The sequence below is a fragment of the Molothrus aeneus genome, unplaced genomic scaffold (genome assembly GCF_037042795.1).
Source record: "Molothrus aeneus isolate 106 unplaced genomic scaffold, BPBGC_Maene_1.0 scaffold_43, whole genome shotgun sequence".
Taxonomy (NCBI): Eukaryota; Metazoa; Chordata; class Aves; order Passeriformes; family Icteridae; genus Molothrus; species Molothrus aeneus.
This window is the reverse complement of record NW_027099100.1, coordinates 304,898-328,475: the sequence shown is the minus strand read 5'-3', so window position 1 is coordinate 328,475 and position 23,578 is coordinate 304,898. Positions and strand designations below refer to the sequence as shown.

At 52.2% G+C, this 23,578-nt stretch overlaps 2 protein-coding genes across 2 annotated transcripts; both read left to right on the top strand.

The window, feature by feature from the left end:
• Nucleotides 1-40: 40 nt before the first annotated feature.
• DGAT1 (diacylglycerol O-acyltransferase 1) lies at nt 41-21,227 on the top strand. Its single transcript, XM_066571316.1, has 7 exons — nt 41-123; nt 1,412-1,456; nt 2,330-2,442; nt 7,343-7,408; nt 9,251-9,338; nt 16,664-16,726; nt 20,282-21,227. The coding sequence occupies exons 1-7, from the start codon at nt 85-87 to the stop codon at nt 20,420-20,422; spliced, it is 555 nt and encodes a 184-aa protein (XP_066427413.1). The 5' UTR covers nt 41-84; the 3' UTR covers nt 20,423-21,227.
• LOC136570887 (proline-rich protein 2-like) lies at nt 21,111-22,885 on the top strand (the record flags this gene model as incomplete). The annotated part of the gene is made up of 2 exons (XM_066571292.1): nt 21,111-22,444; nt 22,537-22,885. Coding segments are annotated over 2 exons (1,335 nt in total), but the record flags the coding sequence as incomplete, so codon positions are not given.
• Between the last annotated feature and the right edge of the window lie 693 nt (nt 22,886-23,578).

Sequence of the window (23,578 nt, the reverse complement as noted above, 5' to 3'; positions counted from 1 at the left end):
TTTTGGGGCTTTTTGGGGTTTTTTTGGGGTTGTTTTGGGTATTTTTGGTGGTTCTGGAGCTGCTGTTTCCCCCTTTTGCAGTGGATGGTGCCCACGATCCAGAATTCCATGAAACCTTTCCGGGTGAGAACGGGGGGGCCCCGCAGCCCCCGCCCCAAAATCCCCCAAAATCCCCCAAAATTCCCACCCCAAAACCCCAAAATCCCTGAAAATTCCCCAAAATTCCCACCCAAAACCTCCAAATTTCCCCCAAATCCCCCAAAATTCCCACCCCAAAAACCCCAAAAAACCCCAAAATCCCACCCACGAACCCCAAATTCCCTGGAACCCTGGAAATTCCCACCCCAAAACCCCAAAATCCCTGAAAATTCCCCAAAGTTCCCACCCAAAACCTCCGAATTTCCCCCAAATCCCCCAAAATTCCCACCCCAAAACCCCAAAATACCAAAAAATCCCCCAAAAATCCCACCCCAAAAACCCCAAATTCTCTGGAACCCTGAAAACTCCCACCCCAAAACCCCAAAATTCCCCAAAATACCAAAAATTTCCCACCCCAAAATCCCCCAAATTCCCCCAAAACTCCCACCCCAAAACCCCAAATTCCCTGAGAATTCCCACCACCCAAAACCCCCCAAATCCCCCCAAATTCCCCCAAAATCCCCCAAAATCCCCCAAAATTCCCACCCCAAAATCCCTGAAACCCTCGAAATTCCCACCCAAAAAACCCCAAAATTCCCACCCCAAAATCCCAGATTTCCCCCAAATTGCCCCCAAATAATCCTGAATTCCCCCAAATCCCCCCAAAATCCCAAATTCCCTCAGAATTCCCACCCAAAACCACAAATTCCTCCCAGAATCCCCCTCAAACCGCCCCAAAACCCCCAAAATCCCCCAAAATGAACCCAAATCCCCCCAAATCTCCCCTCAATCTCCCAAATTTCCCCCAAAACCCCAAATTTCCCCCAAATCCCCCAAAATGAACCCAAATGAACCAAAATCCCCCAAATCCTCCCCAAATTTCCCCCAAATTTCCCCTAAATTTCCCCAAATTCCCCCAAATTCCCCCAAATTCCCCCAAAATGAACCAAAATCCCCCCAAATTCCCCCAAATTTCCCCCAAATTTCCCCCAAATTCCCCCAATTTCCCCAAATTTCCCCAAATTCCCCCAATTTCCCCCAAATTCCCCCAAAATGAACCAAAATCCCCCCAAATTCCCCCAAATTTCCCCAAATTCCCCCAAAATGAACCCAAATTCCCCCAAATCTCCCCAAATCCTCCCCAAAACCCCAAATTTCCCCCAAATTCCCTCAAAATGAACCAAAATCCCCCCAAATTTTCCCCAAATCCCCCCAAATCCCCCCAAATTCCCCCAAATTTCCCCAAATTTTCCCAATTCCCCCATTTTCCCAGGACATGGATTATTCCCGGATCATCGAGCGCCTCCTGAAGCTGGCGGTGAGTCAGGAACCCCAAAATCCCCAAAATTCCCCCAAAATTCCCCAAAATCCCCGCAAATCACCCCTAAATCCACCCCAAATCCCCCAAAATCCCATTTTTCCCAAAAAATCCCTTTTTTTCCAAAAAATTCAAATTTTTTCCCCTAAAATCCCCCTTTTTTCCCCCAAAAAAATCCCATTTTTCCCCAAAAAATCCCTTTTTTTTCCCCCAAAAACCCAAATTTTTTCCCCTAAAAATCCCCCATTTTTCCCAAAATATCCCATTTCCCCCCCAAAACTCCCCTGCTTTTCCCCAAAACCATTCCAAATTTTTCCCCAAAAATCCCATTTTTCCCCAAAAAAATCCAAATTTTTGCCCAACCACCTGATCTGGCTGATGTTTTTCTATTGGTTTTTATTTTTACCAATTTCCCCGTTTTTCACCCCAATCCAGGTCCCCAATCCCCTGATCTGGCTGATGGTTTTCTATTGGTTTTTCATTATTTTCATTATTTTTATTGTAACCAATTTCCCCGTTTTTCACCCCAATATTTTAGGTGCCCAACCACCTGATCTGGCTGATGGTTTTCATTATTTTTATTTTTACCAATTTCCCCGTTTTTCACCCCATTTCAGGTCCCCAATCCCCTGATCTGGCTGATGGTTTTCTATTGGTTTTTATTTTCCCAATTTCCCCGTTTTTCACCCCAATATTCCAGGTCCCCAACCCCCTGATCTGGCTGATGTTTCTCTATTGGTTTTTATTATTTTTATTTTTACCAAAATCCCCGTTTTTCACCCCAATATTCCAGGTGCCCAACCACCTGATCTGGCTGATGTTTTTCATTATTTCCATTTTTTACCAAAATCCCCGTTTTTCGCCCCATTTTAGGTGCCCAACCACCTGATCTGGCTGATGTTTTTCTATTGGTTCTTCCACTCCTGCCTCAACGCCGTGGCCGAGCTGCTGCAGTTCGGGGACCGCGAGTTCTACCGGGACTGGTGGTGAGCGGGGCAGGTTTGGGGTGAAAAACGGCGATTTTGGGCAAAAACCGAAATTTGGGGGAAACGCTGCGGTTTGGGGGAAAACCTGGCAGTTTGGGCAAAACCCCAGGAATTTGGGGCAGAATCTGACAGTTTGGGGCTAAACTCGGCAGTTTGGGGCAAAATGCGGCATTTTGGGGTGAAAAACGGCAATTTTGGGCAAAAACCGAAATTTGGGGGGAAACGCCGCGGTTTGGGGAAAAATGGCAGGTTTGGGCAAAACCCCAGGAATTTCAGACAGTTTGGGGCTAAACTCGGCAGTTTGGGGCAAAACCCCAGAATTTGGGGGGAAAACTCAGCAGTTTGGGGCAAAAACCGGCATTTTGGGGTGAAAAACGGCGATTTTGGGCAAAAACGGAAATTTTGGGGAAAAACGGCAATTTGGGGGAAAAACGGCAATTCCAGGCAGAATCTGACAGTTTGGAGCTAAACTCGGCAGTTTGGGGCAAAATGTGGCATTTTGGGGCAAAAAATTGCAATTTTGGGCAAAAATGGAAATTTTGGGGAAAAACGGAAATTTGGGGGAAAACACCACAGTTTGGGCAAAACTCCAGGAATTTCAGGCAGAATCAGACAGTTTGGGGCTAAACTCGGCAGTTTGGGGCGAAAAACGGCAATTTTGGGCAAAAACGGAAATTTGGGGGAAACGCGGCAGTTTGGGGGAAAAACGGCAGGTTTGGGCAAAAAATGGAAATTTCGGGCAGAATCTGCCAGTTTGGGGCTAAACTCGGCAGTTTGGGGCAAAAAACCCAGAATTTGGGGGAAAAATTCAGCAGTTTGGGGCAAAATGCGGCATTTTGGGGCAAAAAATGGCAATTTTGGGCAAAAACGGAAATTTTGGGGAAAAACGGAAATTTGGGGGAAAACACCACAGTTTGGGCAAAACTCCAGGAATTTGGGGCAGAATCTGACAGTTTGGGGCTAAAAACGGCAGTTTGGGGCAAAATGCGGCATTTTGGGGCGAAAAAACGGCGATTTTGGGCAAAAAATGGAAATTTGGGGGAAACCACGGCAGTTTTGGGCAAAACCCAGGAATTTGGGGCAGAATCTGACAGTTTGGGGCTAAACTCGGCAGTTTGGGGCAAAAACCCAGAATTTGGGGGAAAATTCAGCAGTTTGGGGCAAAATGTGGCATTTTGGGGTGAAAAACGGCGATTTTGGGCAAAAATGGAAATTTGGGGGAAACCACGGCAGTTTGGGGGAAAACACCACAGTTTGGGCAAAACCCAGGAATTTCAGGCAGAATCTGACAGTTTGGGGCTAAACTCGGCAGTTTGGGGCAAAATGCGGCAATTTGGGGTGAAAAACCCAGAATTTGGGGGAAAAAACAGCAGTTTGGGGCAAAACCCAGCAATTTTGGGCAAAATCCAGAAATTTCAGGCAAAAACCGGTGGCTTTGGGCAAAAAACTGTAATTTTGGGCAAAAAGGGGCAAAAAATGGCAATTTTGAGCAAAAAATAGCAATTTTGGGCAATATCAGACAGTTTGGGGCAAAACCAGCAATTTTGGGGAAAAACCCAGAAATTTTGGGGAAAATTCAGCATTTTGGGGCGAAAACAGAAATTTTGGGCAAAACACGGCAATTTTGGGCCAAATCAGACATTTTGGGGCTAAAAACGGCAGTTTGGGGAAAAAAGACCCAGCAATTTGGGGCTAAAAAAGAAAATTTTGGGGCAAAATTCAGCATATTAGGGCAAAAAATGGCAATTTTGGTCAAATCGGCGATTTTGGGGCAAAAAAATGGAAATCTTGGGGCTAAACACGGCAATTTCGGGCAAAAAAACGGCAAAAAGGGAAAAAAACGGCAGTTTGGGGAAAAAGGCAGTAGTTTGGGCAAAAAGACTGGCAATTTGGGGTAAAAAACGGCAATTTGGGGTAAAAAACGGCAATTTTGGGCAAAAAATGGCAATTTTGGGCAATATCAGTCAGTTTGGGGCAAAATCAGCAATTTTGGGGAAAAAACCCAGAAATTTTGGGGAAAATTCAGCAATTTGGGGCAAAAAATGGCAATTTTGGGGAAAAACCAGCAATTTCGGGGGGAAAACAGCAGTTTGGGGCAAAAAACGGCAATTTGGGGGAAAATCAGACAGTTTGGGGCTAAAAACGGCAGTTTGGGGAAAAAAGCGGAAATTTGGGGGAAAAATGGCAATTTTGGGCAAAATTCAGCATTTTGGGGCAAAAACGGGCAAAATTTCAGGCAAAAAACGGAAATTTTGGGGAAAATGGCAGTTTGGGGAAAAAAAAACCAGGATTTTGGGGTAAAAACCGGCAATTTTGGGCAAAACATGGAAATTTTGGGGCTAAACGCGGCAATTTCGGGCAAAAGACGGCAAAAAGGGGTAAAAACGGCAATTTGGGGAAAAACATGGAAATTTTGGGGAAAAAAACGGCAATTTTGGGCAAAACACGGAAATGTTTGGGGGAAAAAATGGCAATTTTGGGCAACACACAGGAATTTGGGGCAAAAAATGGCGGTTTGGGGCAAAACACAGCAAAAAAGGGCAAGAAACGGCAATTTGGGGCAAAACCCGGAAATTTCGGGGCAAAAAATGGCAGGTTGGGGAAAAAAGGCATTTTGAGGCTAAACACAGCAATTTTGGGCAAAATCAGACAGTTTGGGGCTAAGCATGGCAGTTTGGGGGAAAAACCCCAGAATTTTGGGGCAATTTTGGGGCAAAACCCGGCAATTCTGGGCAAAAAGGGGCGAAAAGCAGCAAATTCAGGCAAGAAATGGAAATTTGGGGCTAAATCCGGCATTTTGGGGGAAATTCAGCAGTTTGGGGGAAAAGCAGTAGTTTGGGCAGAAACCCAGCAATTTTGGGGTAAAAACGGCAATTTTGAGGAAAATTCAGCAATTTGGGGCCAAAAATGCCAATTTGGGGCAAAAATGCAGCAGTTTGGGGAAAACCCGCAGCAATTTGGGGGAAAATCTACCAGTTTGAGGCAAAAAATGGCAGATTTGGGCAAAACCCGGCAATTTGGGGCAAAACTCAGCAATATGGGGCAAAATCCGCCATTTTTGGCTCAAATCCGCCATTTTTGGCTCAAATCCGCCATTTTGGGGCCAAATCCGCCATTTTTGGCTCAAATCCGCCATTTTGGGGCAAAATCCGCCAGTTTTGGCTCAAATCCGCCATTTTGGGGCAAAATCCGCCATTTTTGGCCCAAATCCGCCCTTTTGGGGCGAAATCCTCCAGTTTTGGGGCAAAATCCGCCATTTTTTGCTCAAATCCGCCATTTTGGGGCCAAATCTGCCATTCTGGGGCAAAATCCGCCATTTTTGGCTCAAATCCGCCATTTTGGGGCAAAATCCGCCATTTTGGGGCCAAATCCACCATTTTGGGGCCAAATCCACCATTTTGGGGCAAAATCCACCATTTTGGGGCCAAATCCACCATTTTGAGGCAAAATTCACCATTTTTGGGGCAAAATCTGCCATTTTGGGGCCAAATCCGCCATTCTGGGGCAAAATCCGCCATTTTTGGCCCAAATCCGCCATTTTTGGCCCAAATCCGCCATTTTGGGGTAAAATCCACCATTTTGGGGCAAAATCCACCATTTTTGGCTCAAATCCGCCTTTTTGGGGCAAAATCTGCCATTTTGGGGGCAAAATCCACCAGTTTGGGGCAAAACTTGGCATTTTGGGGCCAAATTCAGGCTGTTGGGGGTAATCGCCGCCATTTTGGGGCCGAATTTGCCGTTTTGGAGACTTTGGGGCAGAAACCCCCAGAATTTAGGGGAGAAAATTCCGATTTTTAGGAGGAAGAAGAAGCTCTGAGTTTGGGGAAGATTTTGGGAGAAAATTGGGGATTTTGGGGCCGTTTTTGGGAGAAAATTCCGGATTTCTGTGGGGGTTTGGGGGGGTCTGAGGGGATTTGGGCAAATTTGGGGGAGTTTGGGGAGATTTGGGGGAGGATTGTGGAGAAAATTCCGGATTTTTGTGAGATTTTTGGGGGAATTTGAGAGAAAATTGGGGATTGGGGGTAATTTGGGATTTTTAGGGGATTTTGAGATGATTTTTGGGGTGATTTTTGGGTGATTTTGGGGCGATTTTTGGGGTGATTTTGGGGTGATTTAGGGGAGATTTTTGGGGGATTTTTAGGGGATTTTGAGATGATTTTTGGGTGATTTTTGGATGATTTTTGGGTGGTTTTGGGGGATTTTTGGGGTGATTTTGGGGAGATTTTGGGATGATTTTTGGGTGATTTTGGGGAGATTTTGGGATGATTTTTGGGTGATTTTTGGGGAGATTTTTGGGGTGATTTTTGGGTGATTTTGGGGGATTTTTGGGGTGATTTTTGGATGATTTTTGGGGTGATTTAGGGGAGATTTTTGGGGGATTTTGAGATGATTTTTGGGTGATTTTTGGGTGGTTTTTGGGTGGTTTTGGGGAGATTTTTGGGGAGATTTTTGGGTTGATTTTGGGTGGTTTTGGGGTGATTTTTGGGGTGATTTTGGGGTGATTTTTTGGGTGATTTTTTGGGGTGATTTTTGGGGTGATTTTTGGGTGATTTTTGGGGTGATTTTTGGGTGATTTTTGGGGTGATTTTGGGTGGTTTTTGGATGATTTTGGGGTGATTTTTGGATGATTTTGGGGTGATTTTTGGGGTGAGTTTGGGGTGATTTTTGGGGTGATTTTGGGGTGATTTTGGGGTCCCTGAGCCCGTTTTCCCTCAGGAACTCGGAGTCCGTCACTGCTGGGGGAATTGGGGATTTTTTGATGATTTTTGGGGAGATTTTGGGGTGATTTTGGGGTGATTTTTGGGTGATTTTTGGGGTGATTTTTGGGTGATTTTTGGGGTGATTTTTGGGTGATTTTTGGGGTGATTTTGGGGTCCCTGATCCCCATTTTTCCCCTCAGGAACTCGGAGTCCGTCACCTACTTCTGGCAGAACTGGAACATCCCCGTGCACAAGTGGTGCCTCAGGTGGGGATTTGGGGGGAATTTGGGGGGAATTTGGGGATTTTGGGGATTTTGGGGGGAATTTGGGGATTTTGGGGTGGAATTTGGGGTTTGGGGGGAGGAATTTGGGGAGGAATTTGGGGTTTTTGGAGTGGAATTTGGGGGAAATTGGGGTTTTTTGGGGGTGGATTTTGGGGAGGAATTTTGGGTTTTTTTGGGGTGGAATTTGGGGATTTTGGGGAGGAATTTGGGGTTTTTGGGGCAGAATTTGGGGGAAATTGGGGTTTTGGGGGTGGAATTTGGGGTTTTTGGGGAGGAATTGGGGGAATTTGAGGAGGAATTTTGGGGAATTTGGGGTGGATTTTGGGGAGGAATTTGGGGGAAATTGGGGTTTTTGGGGGGAATTTGGGGGTGGAATTTGGGGGTGGAATTTGGGGGAAGTTGGGGTTTTGGGGGTGGAATTTGGGGTTTTTGGGGAGGAATTGGGGGTTTTGGGGAGGAAATTTGGGGAATTTGGGGAGGAATTTGGGGGAATTTGGGTTTTTTTGGGGTTTTTGCGGTGGAATTTGGGGGTTTTGGGTAGAATTGGGGTTTTTGGGGAGCAATTTGGGGGAAATGTGGGGGTTTTGGGGAGGAATTTGGGGGTTTTTCGGGGAGTTTTGGGGAGGATTTTGGGCTTTCATTGGGGATTTTGGGGGGTTTGGAGGAGGAATTTGGGGGGATTTGGGGGGATTTGGGGTCAGATTTCAGGGAATTTGGGGTTCTGGGGGGATTTTGGGGGGAATTTGGGATTTTTGGGGGGAATTTGGGGTTTTGGGGGATTTGAGTGAGGAACTTGGGGGGATTTGGGGGGTCTGAGTGGGAATTCGGGGTTTTCAGGGGGAATTTTGGGGAAATTTGGGGTTTTGGGGGGAATTCAGGGAGAAATTCAGAGTTTTGTGGGGTTTGAGGGGGGATTTTGGGGGGAATTTGGGGGTTTTGGGGGTGGAATTTGGGTTTTTGGGAAGGAATTGGGGTTTTTGGGGTGGAATTTGGGGTTTTTGGGGTGGAATTTGGGGGGAATTTGGGGTTTTGGGGGAGTTTCTGGGGGGATTTTTGGGGGTTTGAGGAGAGATTTGGGGAGGATTTTTAAGGATTTTTGGGGATGATTTGGGGTTTTTTGGGCAGGGATTTTTGGGGATGATTTGGGGTTTTTTGGGCAGGGATTTTTGGGGATGATTTGGGGTTTTTTGGGCAGGGATTTTTGGGGGTGATTTGGGGTTTTTTGGGCAGGGATTTTTGGGGGTGATTTGGGGTTTTTTGGGCAGGGATTTTTGGGGGTGATTTGGGGTTTTTTGGGCAGGGATTTTCGGGGCTGGGCTGTTTTGGGGTCCCCCCGTTTTTGGGGGGAATTCAGGGAGAAATTCAGAGTTTTGTGGGGTTTGATGGGGAATTTTGGGGGGAATTTGGGGGTTTGGGGAGGAATTTGGGGTTTTTGGGGGTTTTGGGTGGATTGAAGGGGATTTTGGGAGGAATTTGGAATTTTGGGGGAGTTTCTGGGGGGATTTTTGGGGGTTTGAGGAGAGATTTGGGGAGGATTTTGAGGGGATTTGGGGCGGAATTTGTGCATTTCGAGGGGGATTTTTGGGGGTGATTTGGGGTTTTTTGGGCAGGGATTTTTGGGGATGATTTGGGGTTTTTTGGGCAGGGATTTTTGGGGGTGATTTGGGGTTTTTTGGGCAGGGATTTTTGGGGATGATTTGGGGTTTTTTGGGCAGGGATTTTTGGGGGTGATTTGGGGTTTTTTGGGCAGGGATTTTCGGGGCTGGGCTGTTTTGGGGTCCCCCCGTTTCTGGGGTGCCCCGTGCCGATTTTGGGGCTCCCCAGGCACTTCTACAAGCCCATGCTGAGGAGGGGCGTCAGCAAGTGGGCGGCGCAGGCGGCCGTGTTCCTGGCGTCCGCCTTCTTCCACGAGGTCTGCGCCCCAAAATCCCATCCGGGAACCCCAAATTCCCATCGGGGAACCCCAAATTCCCATCGGGAAACCCCAAATTGGGCAGGGAACCCAAAATCGGGGGGGGAACCCCGAAATTCCCACCAAAACCCCTCAAAATCCCATGAAAATCCCCCCAAAATTCAACCAGAAACCCCGAAATTCCCATGGGGGGAACCCCAAAATTCCAACTAAAACCCCTCAAATTCCTGATACAGATCACCCCAAATTCCTCAAAAAATCCCCCAGATTCCCATGGGGGAACCCCAAAATCTGAGGGGGAAACCCCAAAATTCCCACTAAAACCCTCAAATTCCCACAAAAAAACCATAAAAATCCCAAGAAAATCCCCCCAAAATTCAACCAGGGACCCCAAAAATCTGGGGGGTGAACCCCGAAATTCCCATGGGGAAACCCCAAAACCGGGGGGGAACCCCAAAATTCCCACTAAAATCCCTCAAATTCCCACTAAAATCCCTCAAAATCCCAAGAAAATCCCCCAAAATTCAACCAGGGACCCCAAAAATCTGGGGGGTGAACCCCGAAATTCCCATGGGGAAACCCCAAAACCAGGGGGGAACCCCAAAATTCCCACTAAAATCCCTCAAATTCCCACTAAAATCCCTCAAAATCCCAAGAAAATCCCCCAAAATTCAACCAGGGACCCCAAAAATCTGGGGGGTGAACCCGAAATTCCCATTGGGAAACCCCAAAATCCCCACTAAAATCCCTCAAATTCCCGACAAAATCACCCCAAATCCCTGAGAAAATGCCCCAAAATTCAACCAGAAACCCCCAAATTCCCATGGGGAACCCCAAATTCCCATCAGGAACCCCCAAATTCCCACTAAAACCCCTCAAATTCCCACGAAAATCCCCCCCAAAATTCTACCAGGAACCCCAAAATCGGGGGTGAACCCCGAAATTCCCATTGGGAAACCCCGAAATTCCCATTAAACCCCCTCAAATTCCCAAGAAAATCCCCCCAAAATTCAACCCGGGACCCCGAAATTCCCATGGGGAACCCCAAAATCTGAGGGGAACCCCAAAATTCCCACTAAAAACCCTCAAATTCCCGAGAAAATCCCCCCAAATTCCCGAGAAAATCCCCCCAAATTTCCATGGGGAAACCCCAAAATCAGGGGGGACCCCGAAATTCTGACTAAAACCCCTCAAATTCCCAAGAAAATCCCCCAAAATTCAACCAGGGACCCCAAAAATCTGGGGGGTGAACCCCAAAATTCCCATGGGGAAACCCCGAAATTCCGACTAAAATCCCTCAAATTCCCGACAAAATCACCCCAAATTCCTGAGAAAATGCCCCAAAATTCAACCAGAAACCCCCAAATTCCCATGGGGAACCCCAAAATCGGGGGGAACCCCAAAATTCCGACTAAAATCCCTCAAATTCCCAAGAAAATCCCCCCAAAATTCCCATGAGGGAACCCCAAAATCGGGGGGGAACCCCGAAATTCCCATCAGGAACCCCCAAAATCCCCTAAAAACCTGCAAATTCTCAAGAAAGTCACCCCAAATTCCTGAAAAAAATCCCCCCAAATTCAACCAGGGACCCCGAAATTCCCATGGGGAAACCCCAAAATCCCCACTAAAATCCCTCAAATTCCCGACAAAATCACCCCAAATTCCCGAGAAAATCCCCCAAAATTCAACCAGAAATCCCCAAATTCCCATGGGGAACCCCAAAATCGGGGGGGAACCCCAAAATTCCCACTAAAACCCCTCAAATTCCCAAGAAAATCCCCCTAAATTCAACCTGGAACCCCAAAATTCCCACGAGAATCCCCCGATATTCCAATTGGGAACCCCAAAAATCTATGGGGGAGGACCTTGAAGTTGGGGGCACCCCAAAATTCCCACAAAAACCCCTCGAATTCCCAAGAAAATCACCCCAAAATCCCGAGAAAATCCCCCAAAATTCCACAAAAACCCCTCAAATTCCTGAGAAAAATCCTCCAAAACACAACCAGGGACCCCAAAATCTGGGGGGAACCCCCGAAATTCCCACTCAAACCCCTCAAATTCCCAAGAAAATCCCCCCAAAATTCTACCAGGAACCCCAAAATCGGGGGTGAACCCCGAAATTCCCATTGGGAAACCCCGAAATTCCCACTAAAACCCCTCAAATTCCCAAGAAAATCCCCCCAAAATTCAACCCGGGACCCCGAAATTCCCATGGGGAACCCCAAAATCTGAGGGGAACCCCAAAATTCCCACTAAAAACCCTCAAATTCCCGAGAAAATCCCCCCAAATTCCCGAGAAAATCCCCCCAAATTTCCATGGGGAAACCCCAAAATCAGGGGGGGACCCCGAAATTCTGACTAAAACCCCTCAAATTCCCAAGAAAATCCCCCAAAATTCAACCAGGGACCCCAAAAATCTGGGGGGTGAACCCCAAAATTCCCATGGGGAAACCCCGAAATTCCGACTAAAATCCCTCAAATTCCCGACAAAGTCACCCCAAATTCCCAAGAAAATGCCCCAAAATTCAACCAGAAACCCCCAAATTCCCATGGGGAACCCCAAAATCCCACTAAAAACCCTCAAATTCCCAAGAAAATCCCCCAAAATTCAACCAGGGACCCCGAAATTCCCATGGGGAAACCCCAAAATCGGGGGGGTGAACCCCGAAATTTCCCACTAAAAACCGGCAAAATCCCAAGAAAAGCCCCCAAATTCAACCGGGAACCCCGAAATTCCCATGGGGAAACCCCAAAATTCCAACTCAAACCCCTCAAATTCCCAAGAAAATCCCCCCAAAATTCAACCAGGGACCCCAAAATCGGGGGGGAACCCCGAAATTCCCATCAGGAACCCCCAAAATCCCCTAAAAAGCCTCAAATTCTCAAGAAAGTCACCCCAAATTCCTGAAAAAAATCCCCCCAAATTCAACCAGGGACCCCAAAATTCCCATCGGGGAACCCCAAAATCGGGGGGGGAAACCCCAAAATTCCCACTAAAAACCCTCAAATTCCCAAGAAAATCCTGCCCAAAATTCCCATGGGGAACCCCAAAATCTGGGAGGGAAATTCCCCAAAATTCCCATTGGGAAACCCCGAAATTCTGACTGAAAACCCTCAAATTCCTGAGAAAATCCCCCAAAATTCAACCAGGGACCCCGAAATTCCCATGGGGAACCCCAAAATCTGAGGGGGAAACCCCGGAATTCCGACTAAAATCCCTCAAATTCCCACAAAAAACCATAAAAATCCCAAGAAAATCCCCCCAAAATTCAACCAGGGACCCCAAAAATCTGGGGCTGAACCCCGAAATTCCCATGGGGAAACCCCAAAATCCCCACTAAAATCCCTCAAATTCCCGACAAAATCACCCCAAATCCCTGAGAAAATCCCCCAAAATTCAACCAGAAACCCCCAAATTCCCATGGGGAAACCCCAAATTCCCATCAGGAACCCCAAAATTCCCACTAAAACCCCTCAAATTCCCAAGAAAATCCCCCTAAATTCAACCTGGAACCCCAAAATTCCCACGAGAATCCCCCGATATTCCAATTGGGAACCCCAAAAATCTATGGGGGAGGACCTTGAAGTTGGGGGCACCCCAAAATTCCCACAAAAACCCCTCGAATTCCCAAGAAAATCACCCCAAAATCCCGAGAAAATCCCCCAAAATTCCACAAAAACCCCTCAAATTCCTGAGAAAAATCCTCCAAAACACAACCAGGGACCCCAAAATCTGGGGGGAACCCCCGAAATTCCCATTGGGAAACCCCGAAATTCCCACTAAAACCCCTCAAATTCCCAAGAAAATCCCCCCAAAATTCAACCCGGGACCCCGAAATTCCCATGGGGAACCCCAAAATCTGAGGGGAACCCCAAAATTCCCACTAAAAACCCTCAAATTCCCGAGAAAATCCCCCCAAATTCCCGAGAAAATCCCCCCAAATTTCCATGGGGAAACCCCAAAATCAGGGGGGGACCCCGAAATTCTGACTAAAACCCCTCAAATTCCCAAGAAAATCCCCCAAAATTCAACCAGGGACCCCAAAAATCTGGGGGGTGAACCCCAAAATTCCCATGGGGAAACCCCGAAATTCCGACTAAAATCCCTCAAATTCCCGACACAAATCACCCCAAATTCCCGAGAAAATGCCCCAAAATTCAACCAGAAACCCCCAAAATCGGGGGGGAACCCCAAAATTCCGACTAAAATCCCTCAAATTCCCAAGAAAATCCCCCCAAAATTCCCATGAGGGAACCCCAAAATCGGGGGGGAACCCCGAAATTCCCATCAGGAACCCCCAAAATCCCCTAAAAACCTGCAAATTCTCAAGAAAGTCACCCCAAATTCCTGAAAAAAATCCCCCCAAATTCAACCAGGGACCCCGAAATTCCCATGGGGAAACCCCAAAATCCCCACTAAAATCCCTCAAATTCCCGACAAAATCACCCCAAATTCCCGAGAAAATCCCCCAAAATTCAACCAGAAATCCCCAAATTCCCATGGGGAACCCCAAAATCGGGGGGGAACCCCAAAATTCCCACTAAAACCCCTCAAATTCCCAAGAAAATCCCCCTAAATTCAACCTGGAACCCCAAAATTCCCACGAGAATCCCCCGATATTCCAATTGGGAACCCCAAAAATCTATGGGGGAGGACCTTGAAGTTGGGGGCACCCCAAAATTCCCACAAAAACCCCTCGAATTCCCAAGAAAATCACCCCAAAATCCCGAGAAAATCCCCCAAAATTCCACAAAAACCCCTCAAATTCCTGAGAAAAATCCTCCAAAACACAACCAGGGACCCCAAAATCTGGGGGAAACCCCCGAATTTCCCACTCAAACCCCTCAAATTCCCAAGAAAATCCCCCCAAAATTCTACCAGGAACCCCAAAATCGGGGGTGAACCCCGAAATTCCCATTGGGAAACCCCGAAATTCCCACTAAAACCCCTCAAATTCCCAAGAAAATCCCCCCAAAATTCAACCCGGGACCCCGAAATTCCCATGGGGAACCCCAAAATCTGAGGGGAACCCCAAAATTCCCACTAAAATCCCTCAAATTCCCGACAAAATCACCCCAAATCCCTGAGAAAATGCCCCAAAATTCAACCAGAAATCCCCAAATTCCCATGGGGAAACCCCAAAATCGGGGGGGAACCCCAAAATTCCCATCAGGAAACCCCGAAATCTGAGGGGGAAACCCCGAAATTCCGACTAAAACCCCACAAATTCCCGATAAAATCACCCCAAATTCAACCAGGGACCCCGAAATTCCCATGGGGAACCCCAAAATCTGAGGGGAACCCCAAAATTCCCACTAAAAACCCTCAAATTCCCGAGAAAATCCCCCCAAATTTCCATGGGGAAACCCCAAAATCAGGGGGGGACCCCGAAATTCTGACTAAAACCCCTCAAATTCCCAAGAAAATCCCCCAAAATTCAACCAGAAACCCCAAAAATCTGGGGGTGAACCCCAAAATTCCCATTGGGAAACCCCGAAATTCCCACTAAAACCCATCAAATTCCCGATAAAATCACCCCAAATCCCTGAGAAAATGCCCCAAAATTCAACCAGAAACCCCAAGAAAATCCCCCAAAATACAACCGAGAACCCCGAAATTCCCATGGGGAAACCCCAAAATTCCCACTCAAACCCCTCAAAGTCCCAATAAAATCACCCCAAATTCCCTAGAAAATCCCCCCAAAATTTAACCAGGGACCCCAAAATCGGGGGTGAACCCCGAAATTCCCATGGGGAAACCCCGAAATTCCCACTAAAATCCCTCAAATTCCCGACAAAATCACCCCAAATCCCTGAGAAAATCCCCCAAAATTCAACCAGAAACCCCCAAATTCCCATGGGGAACCCCAAAATCTGGGGGGAACCCCGAAATTCCCACTAAAAACCCTCAAATTCCCGAGACAAATCCCCCCAAAATTCCCTATGGGGAACCCCGAAATCTGAGGGGAACACCCCAAAATTCCCATCAGGAACCCCCAAAATCCTTCTGAGAACCCCAAAATCTGGAGGACCCTGAAATTCCCATTGGGAACCCCAAAATTCCCGAGGAAATCCCTCCAGGGACCCTCAGTGTTCCCATGGAGACCCCAAAATTCCCATCAGGACCCCAAAATCCCAAGAAAAACCCCCCAAAATTCAACCAGGGACCCCAAAATCTGGGGGGAACCCCAAAATCCCCACTGAGAGACCCCAAAATTCTTGCTGGGAACCCCCAAAATCCAACTGGGACCCCCCCCCCCACCAAAATCCCCACTGGGGACCCCCAAAATTCCTTCTGGGAGACCCCGAAATCCTGGGGGTCCCCCAAATTCCCTCCTGGGACACCCCAAAATTCCCACCAGGGCCCCTCAAGATTTCCAACGGGAACCCCCAAATTCCTGCCGGGAACCCCCAAAATTCCCACTCAAAAACCCCCAAAAACCCCCAAAAACCGGGACTGGGAACCCCAAAATTCCACTCAGAGCCCCCCAAAATCCCCACTGAGAACCCCAAAATCTCGGGGGATCCCTTAAAAATTCCAGTAGGAACCCCCCAAAATCCCCACTCATGAACCCACAAAATTCCATCTGGGAGACCCCAAAATCCCTGGGGGTCCCCCAAAATTTCCATTGGGAGACCCCAAATTCCTGCCAGGAACCCCCAAAATCCCCACTCAAAACCCCCAAAAATCGGGACTGGGAACCCCAAAATTCCACTCAGAGCCCCCAAATCCCTGCTGGGAACCCCCAAAATCTTGAAAGGGGGGTCCCTTAAAAATTCCAGTAGGAACCCCCCAAAATCCCCACTCAGACCCCCCAAAATCTCGGGGGATCCCTTAAAAATTCCAGTAGGAACCCCCCAAAATCCAACCAGAAACCCCAAAATCCAACTGGGAGACCCCAAAATCCGGGGGTGCCACGGACATGTCCCACTGAGAACCCCAAAATCCCCACTCAGGACCCCCAAAATTCCTTCTGGGAGACCCCGAAATCCCGGGGGAACCCCAAAATTTCCATTGGGAGACCCCAAATCCCTGCTGGGAACCCCCAAAATCTTGAAGGGGGCTCCCCCAAATTCCCACTCGGAACCCTCAAAATCCCCACTCAGAACCCCAAAATCCAACTGGGACCCCCCAAATTTCCACTCAGAACCCCCAAATTCCCCCTGGGACCCCTCAAATTCCTGCCAGGAACCCCCAAAATTCCCACTCAAAACTCCCAAAAATCGGGACTGGGAACCCCAAAATTCCACTCAGAGCCCCCCAAAATCCCTGCTGGGAACCCCCAAATCCCGGGGTCCCCCCAATTCTGTCGCTGTCCCCGCAGTACCTGGTGAGCGTCCCCCTGAGGATGTTCCGGCTCTGGGCCTTCATGGGCATGGCGGCACAGGTGAGACACCCCAAAAACCGGGGGGACCCCAAAAACGGGGCACCCCAAAAACCAGGGCATGGCGGCACAGGTGAGACACCCCAAAAACGGGGCACCCCAAAAACCAGGGGGGACCCCAAAAACCAGGGCATGGCGGCACAGGTGAGACACCCCAAAAACCGGGGGGACCCCAAAAACCAGGGGGGACCCCAAAAATGGGGCACCCCAAAAACCAGGGCATGGCGGCACAGGTGAGACACCCCAAAAACCGGGGGGACCCCAAAAACCAGGGGGGACCCCAAAAATGGGGCACCCCAAAAACCAGGGCATGGCGGCACAGGTGAGACACCCCAAAAACAGGGAACCCCAAAAACGGGGAACCCCAAAAACCAGGGGGGACCCCAAAAATGGGGCACCCCAAAAACCAGGGCATGGCGGCACAGGTGAGACACCCCAAAAACGGGGCACCCCAAAAACCAGGGGGGACCCCAAAAATGGGGCACCCCAAAAACCAGGGCATGGCGGCACAGGTGAGACACCCCAAAAACCGGGGGGACCCCAAAAACGGGGCACCCCAAAAACCAGGGCATGGCGGCACAGGTGAGACACCCCAAAAACCGGGGGGACCCCAGAAATGGGCACCCCAAAAACCAGGGGGGACCCCAAAACCGGGGGGGACCCCAAAAACCAGGGCATGGCGGCACAGGTGAGACACCCCAAAAACGGGGAACCCCAAAAACCAGGGGGGACCCCAAAAACGGGGCACCCCAAAAACCAGGGCATGGCGGCACAGGTGAGACACCCCAAAAACCGGGGGGACCCCAAAAATGGGGCACCCCAAAAACCAGGGCATGGCGGCACAGGTGAGACACCCCAAAAACGGGGAACCCCAAAAACCAGGGGGGACCCCAAAAACGGGGGGAACCCCAAAAACCAGGGCATGGCGGCACAGGTGAGACACCCCAAAAACCGGGGGGACCTCAAAAACCAGCGGAACACCAAAATTATGGGAATACTAAAAGTGGGGAACCTCAAAAATGGGAACCCCAAAAACCACAGCACCCTAAAACCGGGGAACCCCAAAAACGGGAACCCAAAAACCAGGGGAACCCCAAAAACTGGGCATCCTAAAAAGGGGAACCCCAAAAACATGGGAATCCTAAAAGTGGGGAACCCCAAAAACCAAGGGAACCTTCAAAGTGGGGAATCCCAAAAACCAGGGGAGCCCCAAAACCAGGAACCCCAAAAACTGAGAATCCTAAAAGTGGGGATCCCCAAAAAACAGGGGAACCCCAAAAATGGGGAGCCCAAAAACCACAGCACCCTAAAACCGGGGAACCCCAAAAACTGAGAATCTTGAAAGTGGGGAGCCCCAAAAACCAGGGAATCCTAAAAGTAGGGAACCTCAGAAATGGGAACCCCAAAAACCAGGGGAACCCCAAAAACTGGGCATCCTAAAAGTGGGGAACCCCAAAAACTGAGAATCTTAAAAGTGGGGATCCCCAAAAAACTGGGAACCCCCAAAAACCAGGGGAACCCCGAAAATGAGGAGCCCAAAAAATAGGGAACCCCAAAAACTGAGAATCCTAAAAGTGATGAACCCCAAAAATGGGAACCCCATAACCAGAACCCCAAAAACTGGGCATCCCAAAAAGGGGAAACCCCAAATACCAGGGGCACCCCAAAAACCAGAGCATCCAAAAACTGGGGAACCCCAAAAACCAAGGAACTCAAAAAAATGGGGTACCCCAAAAAATGGGCATACCAAAAATAGGGCACCCTAAAAGTGGGGATCCCCAAAATCGGGGTACCCCAAAACCGGGGCGACGGTTAAAAGGGGCGCCCTAAAAAGGGGAAACCCCCAGAACCCAGGGGATCCTAAAACTGGAGAACCCCAAAAAACTGGAGAACCCCAAAAAACGGGAAACCCCAAAAAACTGGAGAACCCCAAAAACGGGAAACCCCAAAACCCAGGAAGTTCTGAAACTGGAGAACCCCAAAACCGGGGATCCCAAAACCCACGGCACCCCAAAAACCGGGGGATCCTAAAACGGGGGCACCCCGAAAAAAGGGGCACCCCAAAAACCTGGACACCCTAAACGTGGGGATCCCCAAAACCCGGGGGATCCCCAAAACTGGGGAACCCCAAAAACGAGGAGAGGGGACGGGGGGGGCTGGGGTACCCAAAAAGGGGGGGACAGTGTCCCCTGTGTGTCCCCCTGTCCCTGTCCCCCTGTCCTTGTCCCCGTGTCCTCCTGTCCTTCTGTCACTGTCCCTGTCACTGTCCCTGTGTCCCCATGTCCCTGTCCCCCTGTCCTTGTCCTGTCCCTGTGTCCCTGTGTCCCTCTGTCCGTGTCCTCCTGTCCCCCTGTCCCTGTCCCGTCCCTGTCCCTGTCCCCCTGTCCTTGTCCCCGTGTCCTCCTGTCCTTCTGTCTGTCCCTGTCACTGTCCCTGTGTCCTTGTCCCCCTGTCCTTGTCCCCATGTCCTCCTGTCCTTCTGTCTGTCCCTGTCACTGTCCCTGTGTCCTTGTCCCCCTGTCCTTGTCCTGTCCCCGTGTCCCCGTGTCCCCGTGTCCCTGTCCCTGTCCCTGTCCCCCTGTCCCTGTGTCCCTGTGTCCCTGTCCCTGTCCCCATGTCCTCCTGTCCTTCTGTCTGTCCCTGTCACTGTCCCTGTGTCCCTGTCCCCCTGTCCTTGTCCTGTCCTTGTCCTTGTCCCTGTGTCCCTGTGTCTCTGTCCCTGTCATTGTCACTGTCCGTCCCTCTGTCCTCCTGTCCTTCTGTCTCTGTCCCCCTCCCTGTCCCCCTGTCCTGTGTCCCCGTGTCCCTGTCCCTGTCCCCTGTCCTGTGTCCCCGTGTCCTCCTGTCCTTCTGTCTCTGTCCCTGTGTCCCTGTCCCTGTCCCTGTCCCCATGTCCTCATCCCTGTCCCCTGTCCCTGTCCCTCTCTCCTTGTCCCCGTCCCCCTGTCCCTGTGTCCCTGTCATTGTCCCTGTCCCTGTCCCTGTCCCCACATCCCGCTGGCCTGGCTGGTGTCGCAGGGCAGGGGGGTGACAGAGGGTGGCATTGAGGTGGCAGGGGATGGCAGGGGATGGCAGGTGACACTCAGGTGACACTCAGGTGACACTCAGGTGACACTGCTGTGACACTGCTGTCCCTGTCCCCAGATCCCGCTGGCCTGGCTGGTGTCGTGGGGCAGGGAGGTGACAGGGAGTGGCATTGAGGTGGCAGGGGATGGCAGGGGATGGCAGGTGACACTCAGTGACACTCAGGTGACACTCAGTGACACTCAGGTGACACTGCTGTGACACTGCTGTCCCTGTCCCCAGATCCCGCTGGCCTGGCTGGTGTCACAGGGCAGGGGGGTGACAGGGGATGGCAGGGGATGGCAGGTGACACTCGGTGACACTCGGTGACACTCCTGTGACACTGCTGTCCCTGTCCCCAGATCCCGCTGGCCTGGCTGGTGTCACAGGGCAGGGGGGTGGCATTGAGGTGACAGGGGATGGCAGGTGACACTCAGGTGACACTCAGGTGACACTCAGGTGACACTGCTGTGACACTGCTGTCCCTGTCCCCAGATCCCGCTGGCCTGGCTGGTGTCGCGCTTCCTGCGCGGTCACTACGGCAACGCCGCCGTGTGGATGTCGCTGATCCTGGGCCAGCCCATGGCCGTGCTCATGTACGTGCACGACTACTACGTGCTCAACTGCGAGCCCTGACAGCGGGGACACGCCGGGGACACGCCGGGGACAGCGGGGACACGCCCGCGACACGCCCGGGACACGCCCGGGACACGCCCGGGACACGCCCAGATCCCATTGAGACACCCCCGCCGTCCTGGGGTCCCCAAATCCCCCCAAAATCCCCCGGGACACCCCCAAATCCCCCTCGGAATCCCCTCAGGACAGACCCGGGACAACCCCAGGCACCCCAAAACACCCCCGGCATCCTGGGGTCCCCAAATCCCCCCAAAATCCCCACCAGGACACCCCCAAATCCCCCCAGAATCCCCTAAGGACACGCCCGCGACACGCCCGGGACACGCCCAGATCCCATTGAGACACCCCCGCCGTCCTGGGGTCCCCAAATCCCCCCAAAATACCCCCGGGACACCCCGAAATCCCCCCCCGGAATCCCCTCAGGACACGCCCGGGACACGCCCAGATCCCACCCGGGCACCCCCGGCATATTGGGGTCCCAAAATCCCCCCAAAATCCCCACCAGGACACCCCCAAATCCCCCCCGGAATCCCCTCAGGACACGCCCGGGACACGCCCGGGACACGCCCAGATCCCACCCGGGCACCCCCGCCATCCTGGGGTCCCCAAATCCCCCCAAAATCCCCCGGGACACCCCCAAATCCCCTCAGGACACACCCGGGACACGCCCAGATCCCATTGAGACACCCCCGCCGTCCTGGGGTCCCCAAATCCCCCCAAAATTGTCCCAAAATCCCCCCGGGACACCCCCAAATCCCCCCGGAATCCCCTCAGGACAGACCCGGGACAACCCCAGGCACCCCAAAACACCCCCGCCATCCTGGGATCCCCAAAATCCCCCCAAAATCCCCCCGGGACACCCCCAAATCCCCCTGGAATCCCCTCAGGACACGCCCGGGACACGCCCGGGACACGCCCAGATCCCATTGAGACACCCCCGCCATCCTGGGGTCCCCAAAATCCCCCCAAAATCCCCCCGGACACCCCCAAATCCCCCCTGGAATCCCCTCGGGACAGACCCGGGACACACCTGGGACAACCCCGGGCACCCCAAAACACCCCAGGGTCCCCAGATCGCCCCAAAATCCCCCCGGACACCCCCAAATCCCCCCGGAATCCCCTCAGGACACGCTCGGGACACCCCCAAAATCTCCTGGATCCCCCCCAGTTTTGGGACCACCCCAAACTCCCCCTGGGGACCCCAAAAATCCTCCCCTCCCCCCCCCCCAGGATCCCCCAAACCTGCCCGGGACCCCCAAAATCCACCTGGGGACCCCCCCAAATTCCTCTGGGGACCCCTCAAACCCGTCCAATCCCACTGGGGACCCCCAAACCCTTCCTGGGACCCCCAAACCCCCCTGGGGACCCCTCAGATCCCTCGGGGACCCCCCAAGATCTTCCCGGGGACCCCTCGGGGAACACAAACCCCCCCCGAGGACCCCCAGAACCACGCGGGGACCCTCAAATCCCTCTGGGATCCCCTCGGGACCCCCAAACACTCCCCAAAATCCACCTGGGGACCCCCCAAAACCCCCCGGGATCCCCCCTGGGGACCCCCAAATCCACCTGGGGACCCCCGAACCCCCCTGGGGGATGCCCCAGATCCCCCCTGGGGACCCCGAAACTCCCCCAGGACCCCCCCAAATCCCCCTGGGGACCCCTCAGATCCCTCGGGGACCCCCCCTGGGGACCCCCCAAACCCCCGGCCCCCCCCAAATGCCCTGCAACGAGTGAATGTCGGATCAATGCAACTTGGGGGGCTTGGGGACCCCCCGAGGGGGTTTGGGGACCCCCCCCGGCCTCGGTGGAGCCCCCGCGGCGCTTTCGGCACTTTATGGACTCACCCTGCCCCTGCCAGGACCTGTCCATGGCCCTGACCCTGACCCTGCCAGGACCTGGGAATGGCCCTGACCCTGCCAGGACCTGGGAATGCCCCTGCCCCTGCCAGGACCTGGGAATGGCCCTGACCCTGACCCTGCCCCTGCCAGGACCTGGGAATGGCCCTGCCCCTGCCAGGACCTGGGAATGGCCCTGACCCTGCCCCTGCCAGGACCTGGGAATGGCCCTGACCCTGACCCTGCCCCTGCCAGGACCTGGGAATGGCCCTGACCCTGACCCTGACCCTGCCAGGACCTGGGAATGGCCCTGCCCCTGCCAGGACCTGTCCATGGCCCTGCCAGGACCTGTCCATGGCCCTGACCCTGCCCCTGCCCCTGCCAGGACCTGGGAATGGCCCTGCCCCTGACCCTGCCCCTGCCAGGACCTGGCAACGTCCATGGCCCTGCCAGGACCTGCGGGTGCTGCTCCCCATGGCCCTGCCAGGACCTGTTGGGACCTGTCCCTGTTCATGGCCCTGCCAGGACCTGCGGGTGCTGCTCTCCATGGCCCTGCCAGGACCTGGGGGTGCTCTCCATGGCCCTGCCAGGACCTGTTGGGACCTGTCGCTGTCCATGGCCCTGCCAGGACCTGGGGGTGCTCTCCATGGCCCTGCCAGGACCTGGGGGTGCTGCTCTCCATGGCCCTGCCAGGACCTGGCCCCGTCCCCATCCTTGACCCTGCCCATGGCCCTGCCAGGACCTGTTGGGACTGGTCCCTGTCCATGGTCCTGCCAGGACCTGGCCCTGCCCACAGCCCTACCAGGACCTGCTGGGACTGGTTCCTGTTCATGGCCCTGCTCATGGCCCTGCCAGGACCTGGGGCTGCTGCTCTCTATGGCCCTGCCAGGACCTGCTGGGACCTGTCCTGCCCACGGCTCTGCAAGGACCTGGCCCTGTCCCTGCTCATGGCCCTGCCAGGACCTGGGGGTGCTCTCTATGGCCCTGCCAGGACCTTCCAGGACATTTCCATGGCCCTGCCAGGACCTGGGGGTGCTCATGGCCCTGCCAGGACCTGTTGTGACATTGACCACAGCCCTGCCAGGACCTGGGGCTGCTGCTCTCTATGGCCCTGCCAGGACCTGTCCCTGTCCCTGTCCCTGTCCCTGTCCCTGCCAGGACCTTCCAGGACCTTTCCATTGCCCTGCCAGGACCTGTCCCTGTCCCTGTCCCTGTCCCTGTCCCTGTCCCTGTCCCCTCCCCCATGATTAAAAATCTCCAATTTTCTCTTTTTTCTCAAATTTTTCTTTTTTTTTCCCTCAGTTTTGGTCGCTTTTATTTC

Excerpts from the sequence above, each read along its gene's own strand:
- DGAT1 (XM_066571316.1), top strand. The coding sequence starts at position 85 with ATGGTGCCCACGATCCAGAATTCCATGAAACCTTTCCGG. Across the intron at positions 7,409-9,250 it reads GTGCACAAGTGGTGCCTCAG|GCACTTCTACAAGCCCATGC; the intron begins GTGGGGATTTGG and ends GGGGCTCCCCAG. Across the intron at positions 9,339-16,663 it reads CGTCCGCCTTCTTCCACGAG|TACCTGGTGAGCGTCCCCCT; the intron begins GTCTGCGCCCCA and ends CTGTCCCCGCAG.